The 25198-nt window shown below is 38.6% G+C and overlaps 1 protein-coding gene across 13 annotated transcripts in view; it reads right to left on the bottom strand.

The window, feature by feature from the left end:
* The window catches only part of SLC5A1 (solute carrier family 5 member 1), a 63241-nt gene that overhangs the window by 27808 nt on the left and 10235 nt on the right, over positions 1 to 25198 (bottom strand). For 3 of the 13 annotated variants that reach the window (XM_080560049.1, XM_080560047.1, XM_080560041.1), the window contains 6 exons: positions 22816 to 22904; positions 14993 to 15084; positions 14625 to 14682; positions 9592 to 9740; positions 4386 to 4648; positions 3303 to 3430 (listed from right to left, as the gene is read on the bottom strand). Coding sequence is in view for 1 of the 13 variants with exons in the window: in XM_080560037.1 (XP_080416163.1) it covers positions 1719 to 1805 (87 nt within the window). In the remaining 12 variants the exon portion in view is untranslated. The other 10 variants (XM_080560044.1, XM_080560050.1, XM_080560043.1 and 7 more) reach the window with 10 other exon arrangements.

A 25198-nucleotide genomic window follows, 5' to 3' on the forward strand; every position in this document is an offset into this window, starting at 1 on the left:
TCAAACACAGAAGTCAGCTAAAATTTCCTTTTCACAGACTGATTTTATATTTGTCTAAGGATGGGCTTTAGAGGAAAGCTTCCTCCATTTTTCTTCATGAGCCTGATCCAAATATTGGATTCCCATTGTATCCTCTGATGGACTTTGAACAGGCAAATAAAGAAAGAAGACTTGAAGAAAATTGGCCATATCTTTTATTCTGATGCAGAAGAAAGAAAGTATACAATAGATTTCCATTTCACTACACACAGGAGCATTTGTCCAATAAAGAAAGCATTGTTGCTGGAAAGAAATGATTCCAGGCATTACTCAGAACACAATTATCTGACCTGATACAGATCAGCCCTTTTCTGTCACAGACCTTCAATAGAAAGTTCAACTACACCAATAGCTAGACTTCCATGGAGAAGACCCCACAGACAGTTCCCTCCCACGAGACAGCAAGGTGTTCGGCTACACTGAGGATTCACATTTTATCCAATGTTTTTGACATCTACTACCACAACAAAAAGATAAAGACTGGGTTGTCGCCATTTTGTGTACACTCCAAAATTCTGGTGCTCTTCAAAACATTGTCAGACTGCTAGGAAGGAATGTTTTTTTGGTGGTTTTTTTTTTTTTTTTTTTTTTCAGCTGATTTCTCTGTTCTGTGCAATGGACCCCTGGGATGTTCCTGGCAAGCACAGGATTACAGAGGGACAATGCCTTCTCTCAGCTTGTTAATGGTCAGGCGTTCAATTGACCAGGAGTGCTTGCCTCAAGGAAAAAGAGCATGCCTCAGAATAGCAGCTTCGAAATTCAGTGTCATTCCATGGTTTACAGCTTTGTAACTCATGGTACTGGCCTATTATCTCCAAACACCTCAGCACTGAGGTTATACCAATAGGATAGTATCTGCCTTTCTCCATTCACTGTGAAAGCATTGTGCTTTGTTTTAGGATTAGGCACTGACTTTTCCCTTGCAGCCCTCAGCATATTCTGCATTGCCTGGGAGGGAGCAAGAGGCACAGCTCTGCTTAGATCACAAACAAAAAGTGATCGCCGTTTCTTGCGACCCCTGAAACTGTCCCTTCCTCATAGTTTGAATGGCACTGCTCCCTGTAGTCAAGGTCCTGCTGGCAAAAAAAAAATAGCACGAAAATAATACTGCTCTCAAATGGCAGCTACAGCCTTGACCCAACTCACTCCTCTGCTGAGAGCAGTCTGTGGTCCTCGGTCTGTCACACAGTCATAGCAGCAGTTTCACACCACAGACATCAACACATATTGCCCTCCTCACACAGTGACTCCACCTCCACTATTCTCCTCATAACTCTCACTTCTCGCTGTTTCCTACAGCATCACCTCACACCGCCAATTCTCACTGCAGTCTCCTGTGTTCCTCAGCGCTACACATCCTCGACTCCCTACTAGCCTGCTTTCTAACAGCAACCCTAGTTGGCCTGGTCTTTACTGATCCGATCTCTCAGCTCCTTCCCCACACAAACCCTGCTTCTCCACTAGCTCTATTCATCCACCTAAATAAATGCCTCTCCAGATCATCCTTCCCTCTCCAGTAAATACCCACATTTTCCCCACCATCTCCATATTAACTATCTCAATTAAGCACCAAGATCTTTATACAATTACACATTTGCCATTAACTGAGCCATTTTCCTAGGACTCTATAAACTACCTGCTCATCAAGCACAAAAAAGAAAAAAAAAAGCCCAACCTACCCATAGTCCCACTGCCAGGACTACCAAAAAATAGATGACAATAACAGAGATGTCCGCAGCATTGTTGATCTTTATGATGGTTTCCATCCTGGCTGCTTCTCTGGCTTTCTTCTTCTTTCTCTCCTTATATGCTTCTTGCAGAGTTCAGGTTAATGATAAACTGCTGTCATCCCCCTACGTCTTATATAATATATAACTTCAGATTCACTTGTCTCACATGGGACACAAGTTGAAGCTGCTGCTTTTCCCTGGACAATGCTTCCTTCTCAAATATTGCTCCTCTGCTACAGGTGCTGCAGATTTCAGAGTTCACTCCCCCTGCCAAAGGTGCTCAGGGTTTTAACATCAACGAGCAGATGTCTAAGAAGGAATGAGCACCGAAAGGAGTGGCTTGGCTGCAATAAACCTGCATATTTACCTCACTGTGAATACTTTTTTTTTTTTTTTTGAAGTGGTTGTACCTGTAAATCTAGTCATGGAAGACATAGTTCTTTTAGATGATGATGGTAAACAATTATCTGTGAGGAGGAGTGACTTGGCACTTGGGGAAAACCCAGGGGTCCAGGAGCTGGGACACCCTGTGTCATCTCTCAACTCAGCAGGATTACACAAGGGAGAAGCAGCCCTGTGTTTCTGGGAAGGAGACAACTTGAAGCTGCTTTTATCTCTCACATGGATGCAGGTAAAGATGCATGTGAACCACGAGACTCAGATCCAGGAGCTTCCTGTGCTGAATTTCAGGGTGTTCAGACTGGGGTTTTGTGCTCTCTGAATTGTAGCTAATCAGCTTCACATTCAAATAAGTTCAAAGTTCATCACTGCTTTGGTCTGCTCTCCCTTTATTTGTTCCTCTGACTTCAAAATAAAGCTAAGCAAAATAACTGGTCACAAGATATGGGACACACTGATTATAGACAGATCTTCACAATCCATAATAGGAAAGCTTTCCTAAACAATGCCTGTTTGAGGTAGAAGAAATCTGAAAAATCCAGGATATTTAGAACCATAGCCACAAGTGCCAGGCATGTTTCTGGGCTCTAAGGACATTCAAAAGTCCTACTCTCTGCTAGAGAATCAGTATTCATTCTCAGCTGCCTTTTGGGATTAAAGTGTGTGGTATGTTACTTGAAGTCACACTGAGCAGAACAAGCAGTACAGTACATAGAAAACACAGTGGGTTTGATTGATCTTGGAGTGCTTATTTCGTCAGGAGTTGAAATTGAGGTCTGGCAATCTGCTGGCAACAAATTTTTCTCAGGTAAACTAGCCTTCTGTAATTGTGGCTAATAAAGAGCATCAAAGTCTCAGAAGCTGTAACATTTCCTTTAAGAATAAAATTAAAATATTACTGTTGTTTGATCTTCAGTACTCATAAAACAATCCTGTACTCTGACAGTTCAGGCATCTCTCCCAAAACACCTTCTTCAGTTTGTCCTGCAGGTCTGTGAAATGTTAGCTATAAAGCCAACAGAGAAAAAAATTAACCCTGGAAGCTGCTGAGCATCCAGAACTCTCATTAGCTGCAACCTTCCCTACTGTGTATTTCAGAGGAGGAAAAAAAAAAAAAAAGACTTATTTACTAACCTTAATTATCAGGAAACAGTTTGCCTAAGATAGGCTGTAGATGGCTCTTCTTTACAAAGATTGCCAGATTCCTATGTGTCCTTGCAACTAATAAGTTTGATTTTCAGGAATTTCATTTCTGCTTCAATCTACAGAGGTAAAGGAAATAAAATATTAGACAGGAGCTTATCTACAGTAACATATCCTGTGTTCTCATCCAGACCTCTGCAAAAAATAGAGCTCAAAAAGGCTAGGAAACATTACAGCTTCCTGTCCATAGATCCCAGTGTGGCTATATCAAGACTCCAAGGCTTGAAACAGTAATAGAGATCAAATGTCTAAAAAATAACAATCATGCAACTCCCATCATTACACAGAGTGGAACTTAATTCTGTTTTCTTTCTGAAGGCCACAAACATAAACTAAACTTTCTCTACAAGAGTACTAAAAAGAGATGGCAGCTTTGCCAAGGCTCTTAATATCTGGTCTCCACATCCTCATATCTGCAGTCCAAAGAGAATCCTAGAAGTGTTATACTCAGCAGATTACTGGTGTACTAAATGAATCACTTCATGAATTGAATGCATATAAATGGTCTCTGAAAGGTCAGCCAAGTTTCCAGACTTGAAAAAGGCTGAACCTAGCCTTGTATGAAAGCTTTTGGAAGATAAGCATGAGTGTACCTCCTGATGTGAAGCACAACCTTTGCATCAGGAGGCAACAGTTTCTTTTTCTCTCACCCAGACTAGCAACATGCTTCAGTGGATGTGTTCATCATACCCAAGTATCTGGTCAAGTACAGGGCTCCAGTACTGGACAAAATGACAAAATAATTTGATATACTGTGGAAATTTCTCTACTCTCTGTTGTCAGCCAGGCCAACTCATTTAAGAGAGGTTTTAACTGGAGCAAGAATAACAATGTGTCTAAGTAGCATAACACAGGGATCCAAGTCTACAATGATTACTCTCCTCTGACCGAGTCTGACAACACTAGCATATCATGAATATCTCCATTCCTACCTGAATAGACAAAACAGACAAAGGATGAAAGCAAAAAAAAAAAAGGATGAAAGCATGTAGTAAATTGTTCAAAATCACATACCAGATCACTGATGGAGCCTGAACGGAATTAATTTATAGATTTATAGAAGTCTTAGGTTGCCTCTATGCAAACAGTTACATATGTCACTTCCTCTGAAAACTTATTGTGTCTTTCATGACCAATATTGTTTCTGTCTAGTACCATACTGGCAACAAATGTTCTGCTTGTGGGTTGCTTGCAAAAAACTGTACCACAAAGGCTTGAAATAGCTGCCACCCTCTGATCACAATGTCAGAATTCCAGCTCCCATGTAAGTCTTCCTCCTGATGATGGCAAATGATAAAGCAAATAGTAAAACAAACAAACCACAAACAAAGAGAACAATGCATTAGTACGCAAACTACCTCCCACAGAGGAACTGTCTAACATTCCTCCAAATTTCATTATAAAACAAGAAGATTTCTTTTGGGGATGCTCCTCTGAAATGCTAGTTTATACATCAGATAGCCTGTACAATTGATAAAGGACAAAAACAGATAAAAAATTTGCATTGTAAATAGTCACATACTATGTTAGCAAAGTCTCTCCTCCTCCTTTGCTGGTTTCCCAGCCACATCCTATAAACATAGTGAGAAAAGAGATCATATTTGCAAGTGGACAACTGCATATGATATCATATTTTGCTTTCAGCAATGTTTTCCTAAGATGGTCCTAATAATACAGTACAGCAGAGCAGGAGACAGAAGGATTATTTAGTGCTTTTTTGATGCACAAGACCATTTTCTATTTGTGCAATCTTCCTTAAGTGAGCAAAATTTGGATCTAATTAGAAGAATTATTCACAGAAGGATGACAAAGATGTTGGAAACTAAAAAAGTGGAATCCATAAAAGAGGAAATGCTAACAAGGAAAAAAAGACTCAAACTCCAGTAGTGAGGTGTAGCTAACAGTAGGAACATAGTTCCCTTGCTAAAAGGATACCAGAAAGACAGCAAGGTCATTCTATTCCTATTCATTTAGAGGATCAGATCAAGAAACATGAAAAAAAATGTGGTTTTTGAAAAAATAAAATGAACGGTATTTCTAGACTAATTTTCTACTGAGCATCTCTACTGAGGAGAAATATCAAAGGACATAAAAATAAATTTTTATGCAGATAGCTCAAGAGAATTGAAGTAAATATAGTCAGACCTTCAGCAAGTGATTAAATTATCTCTGTATGATCACTAAATATGCCCAGCCCTGTGGTATCTTTGCCAATGTTATCAAAGCAACAGTCCAAGGACTGTACTCCTCCTACAAGATAACAAATAAGTTAACTTGATTTTATTTTTATTTTATCAATGCTTTATTCATTTTTATAATTCAGGCCACCAATGCAAGAGAGTTATTGACACGAGATGCATTTCAAATTTCCCTTTGGACTATTATATTTGAATAAAATCCTTAGCAGATGAAAAAATACTCCTCAGAACCAATGCAGGCTGTCACCAGATTTAGCCATGTGACAGCTGGGCAGATTGTTCTCCACAAGCAACTTCTTAATTGAGTAGCACTCTCATAAAACAGAAGTACGACTTTTATCTCAGGAACTGCGTAACACGACGTATGCATTATTCTCATGATCCAATTCCTCTTATTTGGTCTATGTTAGAAGCTTGTTAATCCTTCTTGGGAGCTTCCTACTTGTCCCCTAAAACAACATTTTCTGAGAGACACAAGCCGATTTACTTTTACTCTAGCTAAAATTAAAGAGTAGAAGAAATTATCTAGACTGCCCGCACAATCATGACCACAACTCTCATTAACATTTTTGCCACTCGTGTTTCAGAGATGCTTTAGGAACAACCATGTCTCCATTCCATAAAATGCAGGAAAGAAATGAACAGGGGATGAGCTGTTGAGGCCTTTTCCACTGAAATCATTCTCCAGTTGTTCAAGTGACCTAATGAAAACCCTGGTTATTCATACTCCATTTTGCTTGAAATAAATGTAATCACTCTTGAGCAACAGATAGCTTCAGCTTTTGCAGATATGCTTTGATTTCCCTTGAGGAATAACAAATACGTTATTATTTATTGTATTTGACAGGTTAATTTGATTAAAGAAATCCAAGAAGGGGAGGAAAAATATTATAATCTACTAGAGTAATAGCCTCATATATTGTGTGTGTGTGTGTGTGTGTGTGTGTGTGTAAAAATATATATGTCAGGCTACATCACTTTGCTCTACAGGGTTCCTAGCGCTCTAGCGCTCTTCAGTTAAGCTTGTTTGTACAATGTTTGGTCAGGAAATTAAATGAGGAAAAAATCTGACTAATACATTCCCACTGTACGAAATACATCATGAAGGTTCTGGAAAATTGGTAAAAACAGAAAACATAGTAGGAGAGAACCCAGAAGAAACGTTCTTTTAGGAATTTGAACTGAAAGACATAGTATTCATATTTGCAACAAACCAACTGATTGCTTAAACAGCAAAAGATTATCAGAAACAGGAAACAGTAAGATGTGCAGACATCTTTTGGTCAGACTGAGTTCTGACAGAATCTTGAGCAGAACAAAGAGGACAAACGTTTTCTCTCAATTTCAAGGTTCTGTGGAAAGCAGCATTAAAAATATTAACCTATAATCCAGAATGACACAAGAGGTTTATGGCTAAGCAAGTTAAATAACTTGATGGCTAGGACAAAGTTATCACTCAGCTAATATTCGAAGCTTTGATTTAGATTATTAACTCAGAATATAGATTTTTGCTAGCATATTCTTTTTATTCAAATCATAACTATATAAGGGGAAATGGTTTTATACTAAAAGAGAGCAGATTTAGATTAGATGTCAGGAGGAAATTCTTTACTGTTAGGGCGGTGAGGCACTGGCACAGGCTGCCCAGAGGAGCTGTGGCTGCCCCATCCCTGGAGGTGTTCAAGGCCAGGCTGTATGGGGCTTTGAGCAACGTGGTGTGGCGGGCGGCATCCCTGCCCATGGTAGGGGGCTGGAACTCAATGGTTTTTAAGGTCCCTTCTAACCCAAGCCGTTCTATGATAATTTTAGCTCTACATCTCTGATTGAAGTGACATCTTGAGTTTAGTGGTAGTCTGGTAAACAATCAAATTCAGGTAGCAATATATGTTCTGTTCAAAATACTTCACACAAAGCCTTCTGATACTTTGCTGTCAGTCACCACAAAATTCTGTCACTAAAACTGCAACCTCAATATATATAAATTTTATAATCTTGTTTTCACAGCCAAGACAGATGTGAAGATTTATTAAACTGACATAATTTAAAGGATTTATCATTTAAATCTCCTCCATAATATGTAAGACCTATCTGATGCAGTCTTTGGGTAGATTTTAATCATCATTTTGAAGAAGGAAGAACATTTCTAGAAGGGATTTTAGTTTGTGGACCTCCCAGGTTAACAGTTTTATATATTAGATCTAAACAGGTATTATTTCTGTCTGTGGTATATGTGCATACCAATACATACGACGTTTATTTATGTGAGGATTTAGCTGCGTATATAAGACAGTGCATGACGACAATGATGATGGGTGTGGGTATTTCTGGGAATTTGACTGAGACATGAGTTGGTCACTTACATTTTTATGAGTGTTTGATGATACCAGCACATAAAAAAAATCCTCATCTTTACAGGTGATGTAAAATTTGCTACCCTGCATTCTGCTGTAAGAGATGAACTAGAATGTCAGACAAGCTGATGATTGCATGTAACAGTCAAACTATTCAAACTCTTCAAACTATCTAACTCTTGCTAAAACAAATCTGCTCTTCCAGTTTTGGCACTGCTAAATCCCTAGGGTAGACAGATTGCGGATATTTTAGACGTAGTTAAAATTGTGCTGAGAGCTTTTAATTTGAAACAGTGCTTAAAGGCAATAGTCAATAAGACATTAGCATTCTCAAGGTTATTGACACTTGCCTTCTTTGTTAAAGGGAAGAGAACACGGGCTGATTACCACCTAAAGAATGCTCAGGCACAAGAAGGAAAATATTTAGGAATACACTGGCTTCAAAAGCCATATCTTTCCTGTTATCTGACAACTCAAAACACCCAGAAAGCCTGACTAACTGGATGAACAGGTATTCCCCAAACCGCTACAGAATACAGAGAATAGAAGTGATACTCAGTTATGGATGTTCTCCATTAGAAGAAATCTTCCTCAGGGAACAAATGTCCTGAAGCTGTTCTATGCATTCCTGAACCATACATCCCAGGATCAGCACAACAGAAATAAAAACCTAGCCATACATCTTTCTCCTTTTCCCTTCAGCAGTGTTGGGCTCTTGCTCTGTGATGTTTGTATTTATTAAAAATCAAACGTTTTTACCAAAAATAGTCATTACAGTAATATTTTCATTCATTCAATCCACTGCACAGACTGCAGCTGAAATCTAGAATACAAAATTATGCCAATACTGAAAGAAGGGGAGACAGACTCCTGAAAATCTTTTTTTTTTTTTCCTCCTAAAAGCCCAGAGTTTTTCCCCTAGGATATCATATTAGTTCTATGGGGATTCAACATTTCAAGTTTTGCTCTTTGTAGCCAGAGATGAAAACAAAGTGGAAAATCAATAAGAGCATAATAAGGCTTTTAGCATCAAGACACATCAACTTCACTTATTACCCAAGCAACACTGCTGAAAGAAAAAACTCCCATGGCCTTCAATAGTCTTTGACAGCCCCTTTAACTGCCAGAAACCTCAGGACTCAGCATCATTGGTAATGAATACATAGAAGAGGCCGTAACTAAATCCACCTAACTCAGCAGTGATACTTATTCTATTACTTATACTTGTGGCAATAATTACCATGCTTTTAACATCATCATCGCTTGTGTCAGTAATCCAATTCCCAAGAAGCTTGCTACACCTAACACAGTATGTAAAACCCATATGTGAATATCCATCAGAAACAAGGATCATTGAGTAAATTCATGATAACCTAGGACATACTAAAGTTTGTTGATGTGAACTGGCTGGTAACTGGGCAAGGAAGTGACGTACTGATGAGAGGTTCTCTACATATGCTTACAGCAATATGTTTGTTAGCTTTAAACTAGTCTTTACTTTCACAATATTTCAGGTGTGGAACTTGTGATTGAGGTGCTGTTGCAAAGTGCAGTACACTATGTTTAAGAAGGGTGTGTTAAATTTGGAACATTTCTAATTGTCAGTTAAGAAGTTTCATATCTTCAGGATGTTGCTTTACTGGAAACTTTTCTGAGGACATTAAGACTTACCTATGTAGATCAGGTTGAGTACTAGAGTCACCCCAGATAAGAATGTAGCTTCCATTGCGATCCAAACAGAACACATCCAGAGGGGCTACATAACATTCGAGTACAAGCTCACAATCTCCTCTCAGTGATTACTCCCAGAATAGCAAGATCTGCTTAAGCAAAAGAAGTGTAAATGTTTTAAGAACATCAGGCAAAGATCACTGATAGAATGAGAGATTAACATTCCAGGACATTCTGGGTGTAGTGCTGAAGGGTCAGTTAAGAACTTGAGTTTCCATTTGTGCTCACAGATAAAATTTGATCTGAATTCTTTAAAGAATAAGCAAACCACAAATTTATGTAAAAAATATGGTGAAGATTTTGTGCTGGAAAACACATCTGTAGCTTGTGGGAATTCTTTTGTCATCTAGAAACATTCATTTTTATATTTCATTTTTATTAATTTATATTTCACTTTTATATTCATTTATATGTTGCAACTTAGAAAAATTCTAAGAGATTTAGAATTTAGAAATAGGATTTAGAAATAGGATTTTCTCTAAAAAAGCTGAGTCTCCAAACATAAGAGGCTACTTTCACATGTTCATTCACTACAAATTACCTTTCTTGGCTTGAATGGTACTTTTACATACCCTTGTTCTGAGAGATCACAAGGGGTAGAGAACACTAATTGTTCTGTACAATCACAGGACACAACTGATTAAGAGTGGCTATTATTTTACTACTTGTTAATAATTCATTCAAGTCCAGAACAACTGGCAATAATAGAAGGGTGACTCCTTTTACCATGTAAAGGCTTTTCTCATCATGATCAGATGCTTCAGTGAATCTGAACATGTTATCTCAGACCATGTCAAAACTAAGCAGTGACCCCATAATGTCCAGTAGTTTGACAGAAAAAGTCTCTCTCTTGTCAGTGAGAATCAAGAAAAGCTGTAGCCAACAGTAAAGATAATTCTCTCCAGCTGGGGCAAGCTACATGAAGAAAGCCTCCCACTAGCACCTGTGCATGCTTTCATATCAATGGGCCAAGAAACTTCCACTTGGCTGATGTCACTTCTGAAATTGCAACAGTAGGTTTTAAGCCCCAAACTGCCTGAAAACAGAACAATGGCAGTCACAGGTTCCAAGGTTTCCCTTCTCTCTGCTTAGTGCCAACATTGCCAAATCATCAAATAACATAAGCAATGTCTCTCCCACTCCAAAATCCTCTTTCCACTCAGTTTCTCTACATTTGAAGAAAAATCACGTACTCTGGACACTCTAGTCAGACCAAGACACTGCATACACTGAGAAATTGAAGCCCTTCAACTTTGACTTGCTTGTCTTGTCAGCATCTGAAGAAAGGTGCAGTTGTGCAGCCTTCTCCACCCATCTGTCTGTCTTTTTTTCACTAGGCATATTCCATGATAAGCAGGAACTTGTGTTCTCAGCAAAGCGAGTCTGCATGCATCTCTGTTGCTTGCTTTCAGAGGAAAAGAGCCACTTATGGGTGAGCTCCTAGGCAGTTTGATGCTGCTTTTTGCGACAGCCTGGCAAATGGTGTTTGGGAATGGTAGGTCAAAAATGGCACAGTATTCAGGCACGCGTGAAACACAAGTGTCCTTATAGCAGCCCAGTGTTGAACTTGGAGGAGACTAATCTCAAAGAATAAACTTCTCAACAAACTTCCACATTTTTTATTTCATAGGGGGACACTCGTGAATATCAAGATGCAGCACATTTGGGTGTATCCTTTAGTATACCATGCTATCAGCTAGTATAAATACGACATCTGTGCTGTCAGACATGTACAGCCGTGAGATCATGTTTATAAGTAGGAGCCACATCAGACTTGAGCTGCTAGCAATCCAGCCTTCCCACAGATCCAACTTACAAGACAAACAATGCTTTCTTCAGATATTAAGGCACAATCCTCTCAGTACTTTGGCCAACTTGCTGCTGCAACAGTAATTTCTGCGACTGAAATTGACTCTGTGCCCCTGGAAAGTTTCGGAATTCTGCATATTTGAAGAGGAACACATCCTCCCAGAAGCCACTTCCAGGCGCACAAGGAAAAAAAGGGTGACTGGGAACAGTTATTGCAGATTTACCAAGGGAAAACTATGCCTGATAAATCCAACTGTCTTCTACAATAAAATAACTGGTTTTGTGAACACGGAGTAGCAGGCTTTTGCCATTATTGTAACCAAATTGGGGCTGTATGGACTGGATGAGTGAGCGAAAGGGTAGGTGAAAAACTGGCTGCACCATTAGGCTCAAAGGCCAATAGTTCAAAGTCTAAGCTGGTTACAGGTTGTATCAGGGTCAATATTGTTTAACACCATCAGTAACTTGGGCTTGATGATGGAACGGAATGCACCTTCTTCAAGTTCACAGATGACATTAAGTTAAAGGGACCAATTCATACACTGGAGGTCAGGGCTGCCATTCAGAAAGACCTCATCCAGCTGCACGAATGGGTCAACAAGAACCTTGTGAAATTCAGCACAAGCAAACACAAGTCCTGCACCTGGGAGAGAAAATTGCCATAAAACATGCTAGAGGATAATGGTGAAAACCAAACTAAATATGAGTCGGCAAATGCAACATTTCTTGGCAAGGGCTAAGGACATAAAAGGTTGCATTAGCGAGAGCACAGCTAGCAGACCGATGGAAGCAAACCCTGCTTTATACTTGTGAGGCAGCACCTTGAACACTGCGTCCAGTCTGGGACCTTTCAGCACCAAAGCGATGCTGATATATTGAGAGAGTACAGTGAAAGGTCACTGAAATATTTAAGCGCCTGGACTGCATGATGCATGAGGAAAGGCTGAAGGATCTGAATTTGTTTAGCCTCAGGAAGAGAGGCTTTGGGAGGGGAATTGAATTGTCAGCAAATATCTAAAGGGCAGTTACAGGTAAGACAAAACCATTCTTCTCAGAGGTACACACTGAAAGGACAAGATATGATGGTCACAGATTGCAGCAGGAGAAGTTATGACTTAATAAACATGGAAAAAGCAATCAGTGTGAGTGGTTAAGCCCTGAAACAGGTTGCCTAAAAAGTCTGAGAAATCTCTATTCTTGAAGATTTTCCAACAGCTGATTGGACAAGGCCCTGAGCAATCTGATCTAACTTCGAAGTTCAACCTGTCCTTCATGATCTCTGGAGGCCCATTTCAAGCTAAATTATGTTATCTGGAGATCTCTGATACAGTGTTTCCTGTTCTTCAAAGACCACCCTGCTACACAAGGCTGTTTTGCAGGTTTATCCCTGCATTCACATAGGTTGTCAAAGGCTCACAAACCAGAGTTTTGACGCAGATTCTCACAATTACGCCACTAAAAAAAGTCATCAGTGTCATATGCTCATTTCTTAATATTCACTCACTGCCAAATCCTTGAAGTTGCTATCAGGCAAAGTCCCATAAAACCCAGGAGAAAGCAGAGTATGCTCCAGTGCTACTATTTCATTGTGACTTATCTGAACAGAAACTGCATGCGAGCTAACTGAAACTACATTAGAGCTGTGGGGGCAAAGTCTGGAAGCACCTAGTCACTATTTGTTCAGTTCTCATATAGACCTCTCTTTGGAGCCACAGGTATGGTGCCTGAATAAAGTCTGAGCAAATCTAACTATGGACTTCAGTTGACTATAGTTGATTTATTGTATTAAACTCTAGATGACTTGGAGCCTGAGGTTACAAATCCCGTTTTTTTGCTAGCTTTACCCCAATATGGTAAAATCAACACTTTTTTTTTCCCCAGACAATGTTAATTCTCCTCTCAAATACATAAAGGATGGTTCGAAATCAATGGGACAGCTGAGAGTAAAGGGCAGTAATGACTTTGAATTCCTGATCTTCAAGCTGAACAAAGGTAGCCACAACGTACCAGTAACACAAGCCAGCTTTGGGGTCCTGACTATCCATGGTCCTGGATGGCATTTCAGGAGTGGCAACTGTTTAGACCAGTCAAAAATTAAGCCAGATTCACTCCCCTCCTCATTTTTTGCTAGAAATATTTCTCAGAACACAAGCACAGTGGAAGTTTGCCCCAGAGTGCCTGCGTGGCTACAATGAATTCTTCACAAAAAGTTATCATGTGCTTTGCAGAATATTAAAAAAGTAATTAATCCAATATAATTACCAGAAAGAGAAAGATGAAGAGGAAGAAACCAGCTTCTAGACTTTAAGATCAAATTGAGATTGACCAAAAGACAAACATTAAAAAAAGCTATAACCACATTGTGTTAACTAATTATAATGGAATAGAAAATGGATATTACATATTAAAGGGGATACTAAATCCATAAGTCAAATTTAAAATGATTTTAGTATTAAAACTTAAAACAATAGAAAATACTTCCCCATTCTCCTTCCCACATCTAGTTTTTATTTTCATATTCCAGAAAGACTCCTGGGAAAAGTAGACCTGTTCTTTCTTTGCTTGGCAAAGGCTTGCTTTCAATGTGAGTCATAATATTCAATAACATGAGCAGGATAACCAGGTGCTCAATGGATTATCAACATGAGAGAAGAAAACATGCCCAGTCCCACATTTTCATTACTCTGTCCATACTTAGAGCTCAGTGAATTATAACTTCTCATTTCACCTTCTCATTCTCCAGTTATGTCATTTCCATTAGCTAGGAGACTGCAAGGCTATTTCATATAGGTTTCATGGCACTAATGGAGAAAGTAGATGTTAATAGCTAATATTTGTTTCTTATGAATTATGCTTCTAGAGCTTAATGGCTTATGTTTCCCTGGCAACAAACACATCATGTGCTTTTTAATAAGGTTTGCATGTGTGCTGTGTACAGGGCTATGCCAGAGATCCCAGCTGACAAGGTTTCTAAAACATTATGAATTACCCTTTGACAATGCAAGGACCACAACGGTAATTTGGCAGAAGACTGAGAGCCTTCCCTAGTGTTTATAAAATTGCTCAAACTGCAGTCTCCTGCTTTTAGAATCTGCAAGGTTCACACTGCACATAAGTCAGTGATTGGTCTTTCTTCCATCAAAAGGAAACATTGTGTGACTAACCTCACTTATTTTACATCACTGTGATTCCATTAAGTTCCTGGTTGTCCACCCAAATATCCTAAAATGAAAAAAAAAACAGGATTACAGTCCTGGAATTAAGTTTAGCCAGTAAGTCTGCACTTTGCTTTACCTTGAAGAAATCAGAGAAAAAACAAGCTGCTGATTTTGCTTCATATTTTTCTACAGAACAATGTGTTGTAGGAAACAGGCTGCAGTCTCTTTCTTTCAGAACTTTCAACATGCTTTGGCAAATCTAAAGATCACAAGAGGGTATCCCACATCCATGACAAAGCATATGTAAAACTACATAAACCATACCGAAGAAAAATCACTCTTCTGATGAATATGCATGGGCATAACTAACTCACATGTCTGAAGCCAGCAGAGATCACTAAGTTGCCTCTCTTAAGTGCATCTAACATCCTATTTCACAACAAATATAAAACCTCCCCTTGCAAATCTGAAAAGAAAAAAAAAGAAAAAAAATGGACTGGGAGTTTATAGTGCCAGAAAATTCTGCTAATTCTGCTAATTTCTGGTAAGATTTTGAATTATCTCATAACATTATTTTGAAGTGGTAATTGCACACATTTTCAGATTTTCCTCTTCATCAAAAAAATACAGCATTACAGATTTCTTATTAAAATTGTCCATATCCTTCTTGTGCAATCAATACTGGAAAAGACAATCACTTCTTTATTCTAAAAAGCAGTCCTCTACTCCAATATATAATCAACTACTGCTTTCTCCTTCCGCCCCACGAATGCTCTCAAACCCACTGTAGGTGGTACCAATCCTGGCAGAGAGGAGAAAACTCATTTTGCAGGACTTTACAGCCTCAGGGAGACTTGAAGTGGGATAGTTTTAGTGATGGGAGTTGAAAGTTCTTGGTCATGAAGGGATGTGGATGCCTACCTCTTTATCAGGCACTCACCAGAAATTACTCACTCATTGCATGCATTGTTTACAAAATACTGATAAACCAATCGCTTCACTGATTGGGCAAGGACTTCATATCTTTCTAGTACTTTCAACTAAATCAGAAGAAAGCGAAAGGCAGGGAACTCCACTTTATCATCATATACAATGCAGTACTTTCTGACTTTCACATGCATTCCAGAAAAGCTACAAACTTTTTCAAAAAGTTCATTCTACAAACAGTTTGCCTTGCAAATGTTCACTTTAAGTGGTCTTCAAACAATTTCTGTTTGTTCACTACACACACACAAATATATATATATATGTATATATAAAAATAAAATGTCTGCAAAACAAGACATACACTTGGAAAGAAACAAGCATGAAAGAACTGCCCACCTTCCCAGAAAACTTAGCTTGCAATTATAAAGAAGGAAAAACCAGCATAAAAACTTAGTGTCGACACCAATCTTTAGCGGGGACTGAAGGTGGGAAATTACGTTGAAAAGCTCACATTTTTTGTCGTGTCCCTGGAAATAAGTAATCTAATTAACACCACGTAAATCTTGACTGACTCTAATCTTCGTAACACTATAAAAACAGCAACAGACAAAAGGTGGCAGGATTCTGAAACTCTAATACAAAATGCCAGAAAATTAATTTGTTTATATTCTGAGACAGTCACTCACAGAGTGTCTAACGTAACTAGTGAAGAGTATAACCACATGATCCATAACTACCTTGAAATATTTATAGACAAGTAATCTACAGTGCTCAAAGTTAAGGGAGGCTACTGAAAACTGTACCCCATTTTGTCATTCATTGGCAGCAGTACCAGAAATGAGAGGAAAGAGAGCTCTGTAGGATTAGAGTTAGCTTCTACTTTTTACATTTTCACTGTGGATTCAGACACACGTAACAAGACCTTATTAACTAAGGTGAAGTTACGTATGATTTACCAGTCAGCATAGACTCCTGTGCCACTGAGACTATCTGTGGAGCCAGGGACAGAAGAGAGAAACAGATTGGTGCTAATGATCTGCTGCATGGTGACATAAGAGTCGGGTTTATTCTTCAAGTGTCATCTCTAGAGCTTCAAAAGCAAACATGAAATTTTCAGTGCTACAAAATGCTCCAAAATCTACAACATGAGGAAGGAAACACCGACACAGTTCTAGAGACATTCACTCACACACCTGGAGAGACTCAATAAAATAAAAAGAAACTTCATTTCCTGGCTTGGGAGTTAGTTTTGGTGCTATAACACTGCAGATAGCAACAGAGGTTCTCGGAATGATGCTGAACACATCCCACTGACAGGTCTGGAGTGTTCCTGAGAGGACACCATAGGTCCTTTCTTTCTCCACCATGTCCTTTTTTAGGGGGGTGAAGGGGAGGTGGTTTATGTTCCAGGAAACCCCTCTCCCCTCTTTCCATTGTTACAATTGGTGTTTGTCCATTTGGCTTGTTTACCCAAAGCAATCAAAACCTTCAGGAAGAAATAATTCCAAACACAGAAAGAGTTCTCTATTGTTCCTTTTGAACACGAGAAACACAGTGAAAGGATTAATAAACACATGGAAACAAGATCTAATAGATAGGGAGAAGAAAAGAAGGTGGAAGTAGCACCAAAACATACAATGGAACAATTGGCGTGAAAGATCTCTCTACAAACCTTATTGAACAGAAGAGAAATGAGTAAATAAGATATGTATGCAACCACTACAGCTGATATAGGGGAAAAAATAGCAAAACTGTTAAAACAGACAAGCTTGTATAAACAGATAACCCTATTTCATTTCTCTTGCTTGTTCAGTCAGAGCACACCAGGATTGACCACTGTAACCAGGACTTCCCAACTGTTGTTGTGCTAAGTCGAGTATAACTGGACATCAAGAACATGAAAATGAATTCACATCTGCTTGCCACTTGACAAGATTTAATAGAGTTATATTCAAAACCAGCACTGACATCATACAACAGAGCATCATGAAAGTGATGAAAGGCAGCAACTTCCGTAAAGCTTGCAAAATGATGCATCAGTCACAAAGTTTCACCAGTGAATGTTGCTGTCATTGCACCATTCAGCCATTTGAAAGAAATCACCATTCCCTGTTTAACAGAGCAGCCAATTTGTAGGATCTTTCTACTTCAGAACAGAAGCGCTCGCTGTTCCATCAGTGACACAGGTAGAAAGCATACAACACAACAATAAATAACCAGCTGCAATGCTCAGTTTCCAGGAACTGAAAAGTAAATTGATTTCCATATGACTCAATGGCTCAGATCAATAACAGCCCTTACTTCTTCCTGTACATACACACTTTTCTTCCTCTGAAATAACCAATATTATCTTCCAATTTAAGGAGCATCTTACTGTGCTTATGATTGCACAAATAAGTTCTTCAGGGAAAAAGTACCTTGAAACATCTTCTGCCTGTTAATTTATCCAGTGAAAAATTTCTTATGAGCTTTTGTGATTTTGTCACAGAAAACTGTGGTGCAACAAGCCTGTATTCATATTCTTTACCCACTAGGAAGCTGGTTCCAAAAAAAAAAAAAAAACCAAAAACTGATACTGATTTATTATTTGAATCACGTCCATCAATACATCACAACCTCTCTTTGTTTTCTTCACCTCTTAGGACTGCAAACTTAATACAGTTTCTCCAAGATATGTCACTGTCTAAAGTTACAGCCACATCACATATGAGGCAACTGAGGCCGCTATGAGTAAATTCCTAAAGAACATTATAAGTTGCAATTTGACTACTAAATTCTTAGTAACTTCCTAAGAACACTGAAGCAGCAAGAGCACATATATCCATTGACACTGACAGTGAGTCATCTGAGTTCAAAGGTAGTAAAAAGAATTTTTTTTAATTAAAGCTCAGTTCATAATGCACAGACTTGCCTGCACAAGTCACAATCTGGTAAAGCTCTAGATAGCATGTAAGCCATAAAGATATTGATAGTCAGAACACCCCTAGGACGAAAGCACGTACATCAGCAGTGGAATGTGCTCCCGCATGATTACTCAGAGAAAAGAATTCCTTCCATCTCTAGGTGCCTGTATATTGTGGGTATACGATGGACTGTCAAGTGGGGTTTTTTGCTTCAGTTTGGTTTCTTTTTCACCTCCAAGAAAATGCTTCTTATTTTAAATGACTACGAATGGCAGCTTCTGAAAGTGCTGCTCCTACAAATGAACTAACAACAAAAGGAAAACTAAAAACATTTACATTTCTGCCTCTGGGCTCCACATAATCTCTTTAATTGCATATTCAGCTCAGTTATTTCTACTCAGCTTCTGATGGCTGCTAAGGTGAACAGTAGTTCTTTGTCCACATGAATTATCCACTTTGGACACAGGCTATAGTGTTCCTACCATTTACAGACTCATTTCCCCCACATTCTCAATACTTAGGTCAGAATATATGCTACCTAGAAATCTGGAGCTGTTTACTTTTACAAAAGCACAGAAACATCCCCACATAGGATCAGTTTACAAATAAAACACGGAGTGGAATACATCTTGAACTATTTTTTCCTTAACAGTGGAAGAACAACCAATGCAAATCTAAAGTCTATACTTCCTACCATTCTAGTCATTTTAAAAAATGTTATTGAACACAGCATATATTTTAATCCCTAAAAAGCTATTCCTGTGCTTTGGCACATCTTTCCAACTCCCTGCCTCCTGGCTACTGCATAATGAAGTTAAACACGTGAACAATGTAACACCTTATCAAGCACAGGTATTTCAAGAAGCTTAAAGGTAATGTTAAATTCAAAAGCTGATGTATTCTACAAAGTTAATTACTGAAGGCCAACATGGGGAGCACATCAAGATTTCACGTGAACAAATGAAGATAATTATCTCACTGTAATAATGATCCCAAAGGGCACAGAACTGCATAGATTGCATGTAGGTGGGGCAAGGTGCACTGACATTACATCCTTTTTATAGAGGCACTGTGCTAATGACCATTTATTTATATTTGTAACTTTGTATGTTATCATCATGTGATTATGCTGTATACACACTGATATAGTTTATATACAATCCTATGAAATTTATCTAGTGCATATAAACTTGTAAATTTTGTGTATAATTTACATATAAAAATGTTATATTTAGTGTAATGATAGCACGAGAGGTAACTAAAAGGGCAGATTTAGATTTGATATTAGGAGAAAATTCTTTACTGTTAGGGTGGCGAGGTTCTGCAACAGGCTGCCCAGAGAAGCTGTGGCTGCCCCATCCCTGGAGGTGCTCAAGGCCAGCCTGGACGGGGCTTTGGGACACCTGTTGTGGGGGGAGGCATCGTGCCCATGGCAGGGGGCTGGAACTAGATCTCATTAAGGTCCCTTCAAACCCAAGCCATTCTGTGATTCTGTGATTTGTAACAGTACTGTATCAAGTCCAAAGGTGTTCTGATATTATTACTTTTAACAACGCTGTCATAAATAACAGTAACACAGAACCAAAACTATTTATTCTCTGTACATTTTACAGTGTTCTTATTTGTACAAAGCCTGATATGAATAATAAATATCAAAGGGATAATAATTCCATGCTGGTCTTTCAACAAACCAGTGGATTTGCAGGGAGGAATGAGAAGAATCACACAGAGAAAGGCAGGCTGGGAAGTATTATCAGCTGCGTTACAGGTAAGTTCCTCTAGAAACTAGTTTATTCCTAAATTTTCTTATCAGACACTTCAAGGTTCTTAAAGAATCAGGGAGATGCTAACAAGAAAACCAAAATGCACTATTTGTGGTGTTTCTTTTCAGCCACCAGAAGAAAAAGTCTTTCATTCCCCTAAAAGGCAAATCAGTACTGATTACAGCAGTGTCAATTGCCTCCTGCAGTGACCCTTATGAAGCACGGGCAAACTCTGATGTACTGTAGCAGCATAAGTAATACTGAGTCTACTTTTCCAGTCTTGATACTAAAATACTTCATCTCTCAATGGACATCGACCCCAATCCTGTTTGCTCATAAAGCGTAAAGGGGCAATCCTGCAGGCTCTGAAGTCTCCTCCTGAAAATACTGTATTTCATGTCAAATCACATAACTACCCAACCAGCAAGGTAGTTTTAAATTTTCTACCTTTATTTATATTACTACTGTCTTAAATGCTGCATTTCAGGAAAAAAAAAAAAACAAAAACAAACACAGTTTTGATTCAAGATAGGTAGACAATTACACATCTTTCAAATGTAAAGAGCATGTAAAAGCATTTTGTGCTAGCTACTTAATATCACAAGAGGAACTATTTTTATTACATACTGTAATTTATACATGATAAATATTTGGGGGATTTTAACTATCAAGACTGGATCTCAGAATACAGCAGAGTGAATAGTGTGAGAACACAGATCTCCAGTAGATGGAAGCATTGGCCAGCAAAAGCTGAGATCATGTTGCTCGTGGGATTGTCATTCCTGCAGCACTGCATGGTGCCTCCCCCTGCTACACACAGGATTTTAACATACAGATATCCCAGCTGGCTGACAGTGGTAGAAAACAGATCTGTAATTCTTTATCAGTATGTAGTCTCTAGTATTGCTATATCACAGCATACAATTACTATTTAAATATTTACAAAAAACTCATGTTGAAAGATGAGAGACAGACAGATGGATAATGAATCATGAATCTGACTGCCGATTCCAGGCAAAATTTAGAGAGATATAAGCTCCACCAACCTTTTCATGAGCTCTCTGACAGTTAAAAAGACTCAAAGTTCTTAATTTTTCTTATATTTTAACAGAAAATATGACCCCAATGTAAATGTTTACAATGTATTTAAATATAATAATCTCATGTTGTTTGGTATAGTGCTAAAATGAAACCAACTCAAGTTCATGGTCCATTCTGAAGCTCATTTAACAGGAAAAGTAACACCAGTGTCCATTAATGGCAGAAATTAAATATCGCTTCAATATCAGATTCAACAGTATCCTAATTCTAGCAACCATAAAACCGTTCTAGTCCATTAGAGTCCAGGAAAGTTGCATGATTACTGACCCACATTTCACAGTGATGCAAGTCCCTTAGCTCAAAATGGACAAAGAGACCTGATTTCCAAACACCACCATTGTATGTTGATTAACTAAACACTTATCAAGTTATAATTTAAGAATTTACACACAGGTCAAACACTGGCTAGTGATTATTCATGTCTCTCACCTGCCTGTTATGAACCTCTCTACACTGACTGACTGCTGCTTTCCACCTCCATTATCTGTTTTATCTCATTACCATCTGATCTCTTATAACTTGTTTCCTGCAGCCCTACCTAGATACAGATGTGAAACACGATTTCCTTTTAGTTACTTTGGCAGAGAGGTTGAGATTACTTTTTGCAGTACACTGAGCAAATATACATTTATACAAATAGTACTTTCAAAGTATGAGGAAAGGAATACAAAATTAAACTCTAATAAAAGGTCTTTACTACTTCACCCCAAACATCAAAAAATCCCTGTTGCCACTTTGCCACTCCCTTGTTTTCCCCCATAACTAAGCCTGGAAATTCTGCTTTCTGTACCTCCCCCCCCCCCACACACACAATGAAGTTATAAAATCATATTCTCTCTCCCCTACTCGTCAGCCAGTTTTGCCAAAACCTAGCTGCTACCTCAATCCCAGCCTCCTCCCAACACTTCAGGAGCCCTGGCTTTCAGTCAGGATTTCAGAACTCCAAAATTTCTCAGTCCTGATATCTGGCCTGCTACCAGCACTCTGTATCTTCTTTGACAGAATTCTTATTTTCAGCTCTGCAGTAATTGGAAGTTAACCCAAATTAGAATTTTCAACTTGAGGATCTTAAAACACAGGAGCAACAGAGAATGACCCATTTTCTGGCTAACTAATGGCAACCTTGTAAGCACAGTTTCTAGTGAACTCCGGAGCATCTGCACAGGTACTGAGAGCACAGACTCCACTGTGTGGGGACAATCACTCTTACCCATGCAGATTTTGTCTAATATACCTTCGATATGTAATTCATTCAAATTGCAGTAAGTCTTGAGAAGTTGTTTTTGTAAAAGCTTATCCACAGAGCAATTATATGTGTGTTTATACACATACACAACACTCTTCCAGAGCTACTGATCTACACATCACATGCACAGACTTAAGACACATGGTTACCACTACTTACATTCCCACATCCTTACATGAAACATCATCAGCCACACACACATGCTTACACATTGTTCTGTGCACTCAATGAGGGCTAACAAACTTGTTCTTGCATACCTTTCTTCATCTCTAATGGCTGCTCCTACTTTTTATTTAACTTCTGCTTCACCTTTTGCATTGGATATTTCCTGGAACTCCTGCAATTACTAAAAACAAAAACAAAAAGCAGATATATTTTAACAATGATGAAACAAAAGTTGGTAAAGGCAGGAAAGAAGTGGAAAACAAATTATAGCTTCCCCTTTAGAGAAACAGAGCCTGGGGCAGATGAAGCAAGCTTAGAGATGTAACGTTCACTGCTAGTGCACCTCTGACATCTGCCGGGATAACAGCTGGGCTGGGCTGTTCATCACAGAAACAAAAGAAACCGAATAGGAAAAAGCAAACAGCAATGACAGGTGGGAACCCATACTACACAGAAGCACTGGACAAGGTAGGTTTTTTCCCATTTTATTGTGTCTTGATGTTCACAGTAACATTCAACGGTAGAAATAGGTGAGCAGAATCACACAGACCAAATGAAAACCCAAACTGAGCACGCTGTATCAGGAAAGGAACGGGGACTTGGAATCACAGGCAGCCCTCCCTGGAACAGAAAAACATAAATAAAAGCATCTTCTTTATTGCCATTAATGGGAGCATTTCCTGCCATCCGTGAGATAACAACCCCTTTTCTCCCAGTTACCTCAGTAACCATGGCAACTGTCTCTGGTGCAATGACATCACGCAGTTTCCTGGGCAACAGTTCCCAGCGCAGTGACATCATGCAGTCACCATGGCGATGCTCCATGAGGCCAGGCAGAAAGTATTTAAAGTGGGAAGAGAGGTCAGGGAGGACACAAGGACTCAGGAAACAGAAGGGGGATAAAAGATAATGGCAGTAAAAATATGAGCTTGTGAGAAGAGGAAAGGCAAGGGACAGGAACAGAGAAGGAAGACAGGAAGCTGAAAGAAATACAGAAGGAATAAGAAAAAAATTAGGAATCTGAACTATTTAATTGTTTTAAGAAAAAATCTTAAATCCATTATCTGCTTTGATATTACTTTATTTAGGTTAGACTTGCTGAACGAGAGCGTGCATGGTCACATGAAATTTAGGTGCAGCATGCATGGCTTAAATGCTGATTTAGATGGTGAGACTTTTAACAGTCTGTAAGAAACTACCAGAGGTCTCCAGAGAGAAACTAGCTGAAATCATACTACATAGAATATTCTAGCTACTTTTTCTGATACAAGGTACTTTTTCTGATACATTTCCATTCTCTCAGCGACTCAGGTGCTCATTCACAGCAATGCTAATACCTTGATGGTACAGTCATGCCTGTACAGGGCTTCAAAAGAAAATTAATTTGCCTTCTTCTTTCTTTTTGCTGTTGCTTTGTTGGTTTTGTTTGTTTGTTTTGCACTTGAGTATAAGACAACAATAACCTGAATAACTTACAAATGAAAATGCTTAACATTGAAAGCTCGTTCACCAAAATGGAAGAGCATTGGTTCCATCTTTTTATTTTTCTAGATCTTCCAATATTTTCAAGTGTTTCAATTTGCTGAATACAAATGTCCTTTCTGAATTCAATTGTCTTTGCCTTCTAGACAGTCTCAGCTGGTGGGCAATGCTAACAGCAGCTTTATGTTAAGTGGCTCAAAAGCTCTGGGAAAAAGGCTTCTTGGCAAGGAAACTCTGACATTATTGATACATAATGTTTTATCAGGGTACACAGCCTTGTGTGAAAGATAAATTAACAAAACAGAGTCTTTTGAGGACAGTTTGCAGTCTAAAAACTTAGGACAATGGTATTGAAGAAACTTCAAAGTCAATCATGCAGTATTTTTCTATCTAGCAAGGCATATTCACATATTTTCTCTTACACAAAATCTTTAGTTTAATTTCCACAGATAATTGTCCTCCACCATTCATTTCAGGAGTTAATGTTGAATCAGATGAAGCAACTGTCATTGTAACATAGCAATTAAGCAATGTAATGTTGTAGCTATGACATTTTCCACCAAAAGTGACTTTTTTTTTTTTTTAAATACAGCTGAAGCTAAGATGAAACTCAGTAACACTATTCAGAACCAAATTTCAAATATCAGGCTTTAGAAAGCTACCTAACTTGTGCGTAGCAGTAGATGCAACTCTTGCTTCAGGCTAGCCCTCCAAAAGCAGAATCTCAAAAATCAATGGTAGCAGAATGTCAATCAGTTCAGTTGTCCACATATTTCAGCCAAAAGGAAGATAGCTTTCTGGGGGAAGGATTTTATACAGTCTGTAATAATGAAACAGTTTCCTACTATGAGGCCTCTGCTATTCAGATAGCAACAATGCATTTAGTATGCCGAGCACTTTCAAAATCTATACAAAGACGAGCATTAGAATACAGAAAGTCTGACTCCTTCAGAGCAATGCATTTCAAGAGGCAGCCTTACTGCAGCAAATCCC

This window comes from Anser brachyrhynchus (genome assembly GCF_964034855.1).
Source record: "Anser brachyrhynchus genome assembly, chromosome: 17".
Lineage (NCBI taxonomy): Eukaryota > Metazoa > Chordata > Aves > Anseriformes > Anatidae > Anser > Anser brachyrhynchus.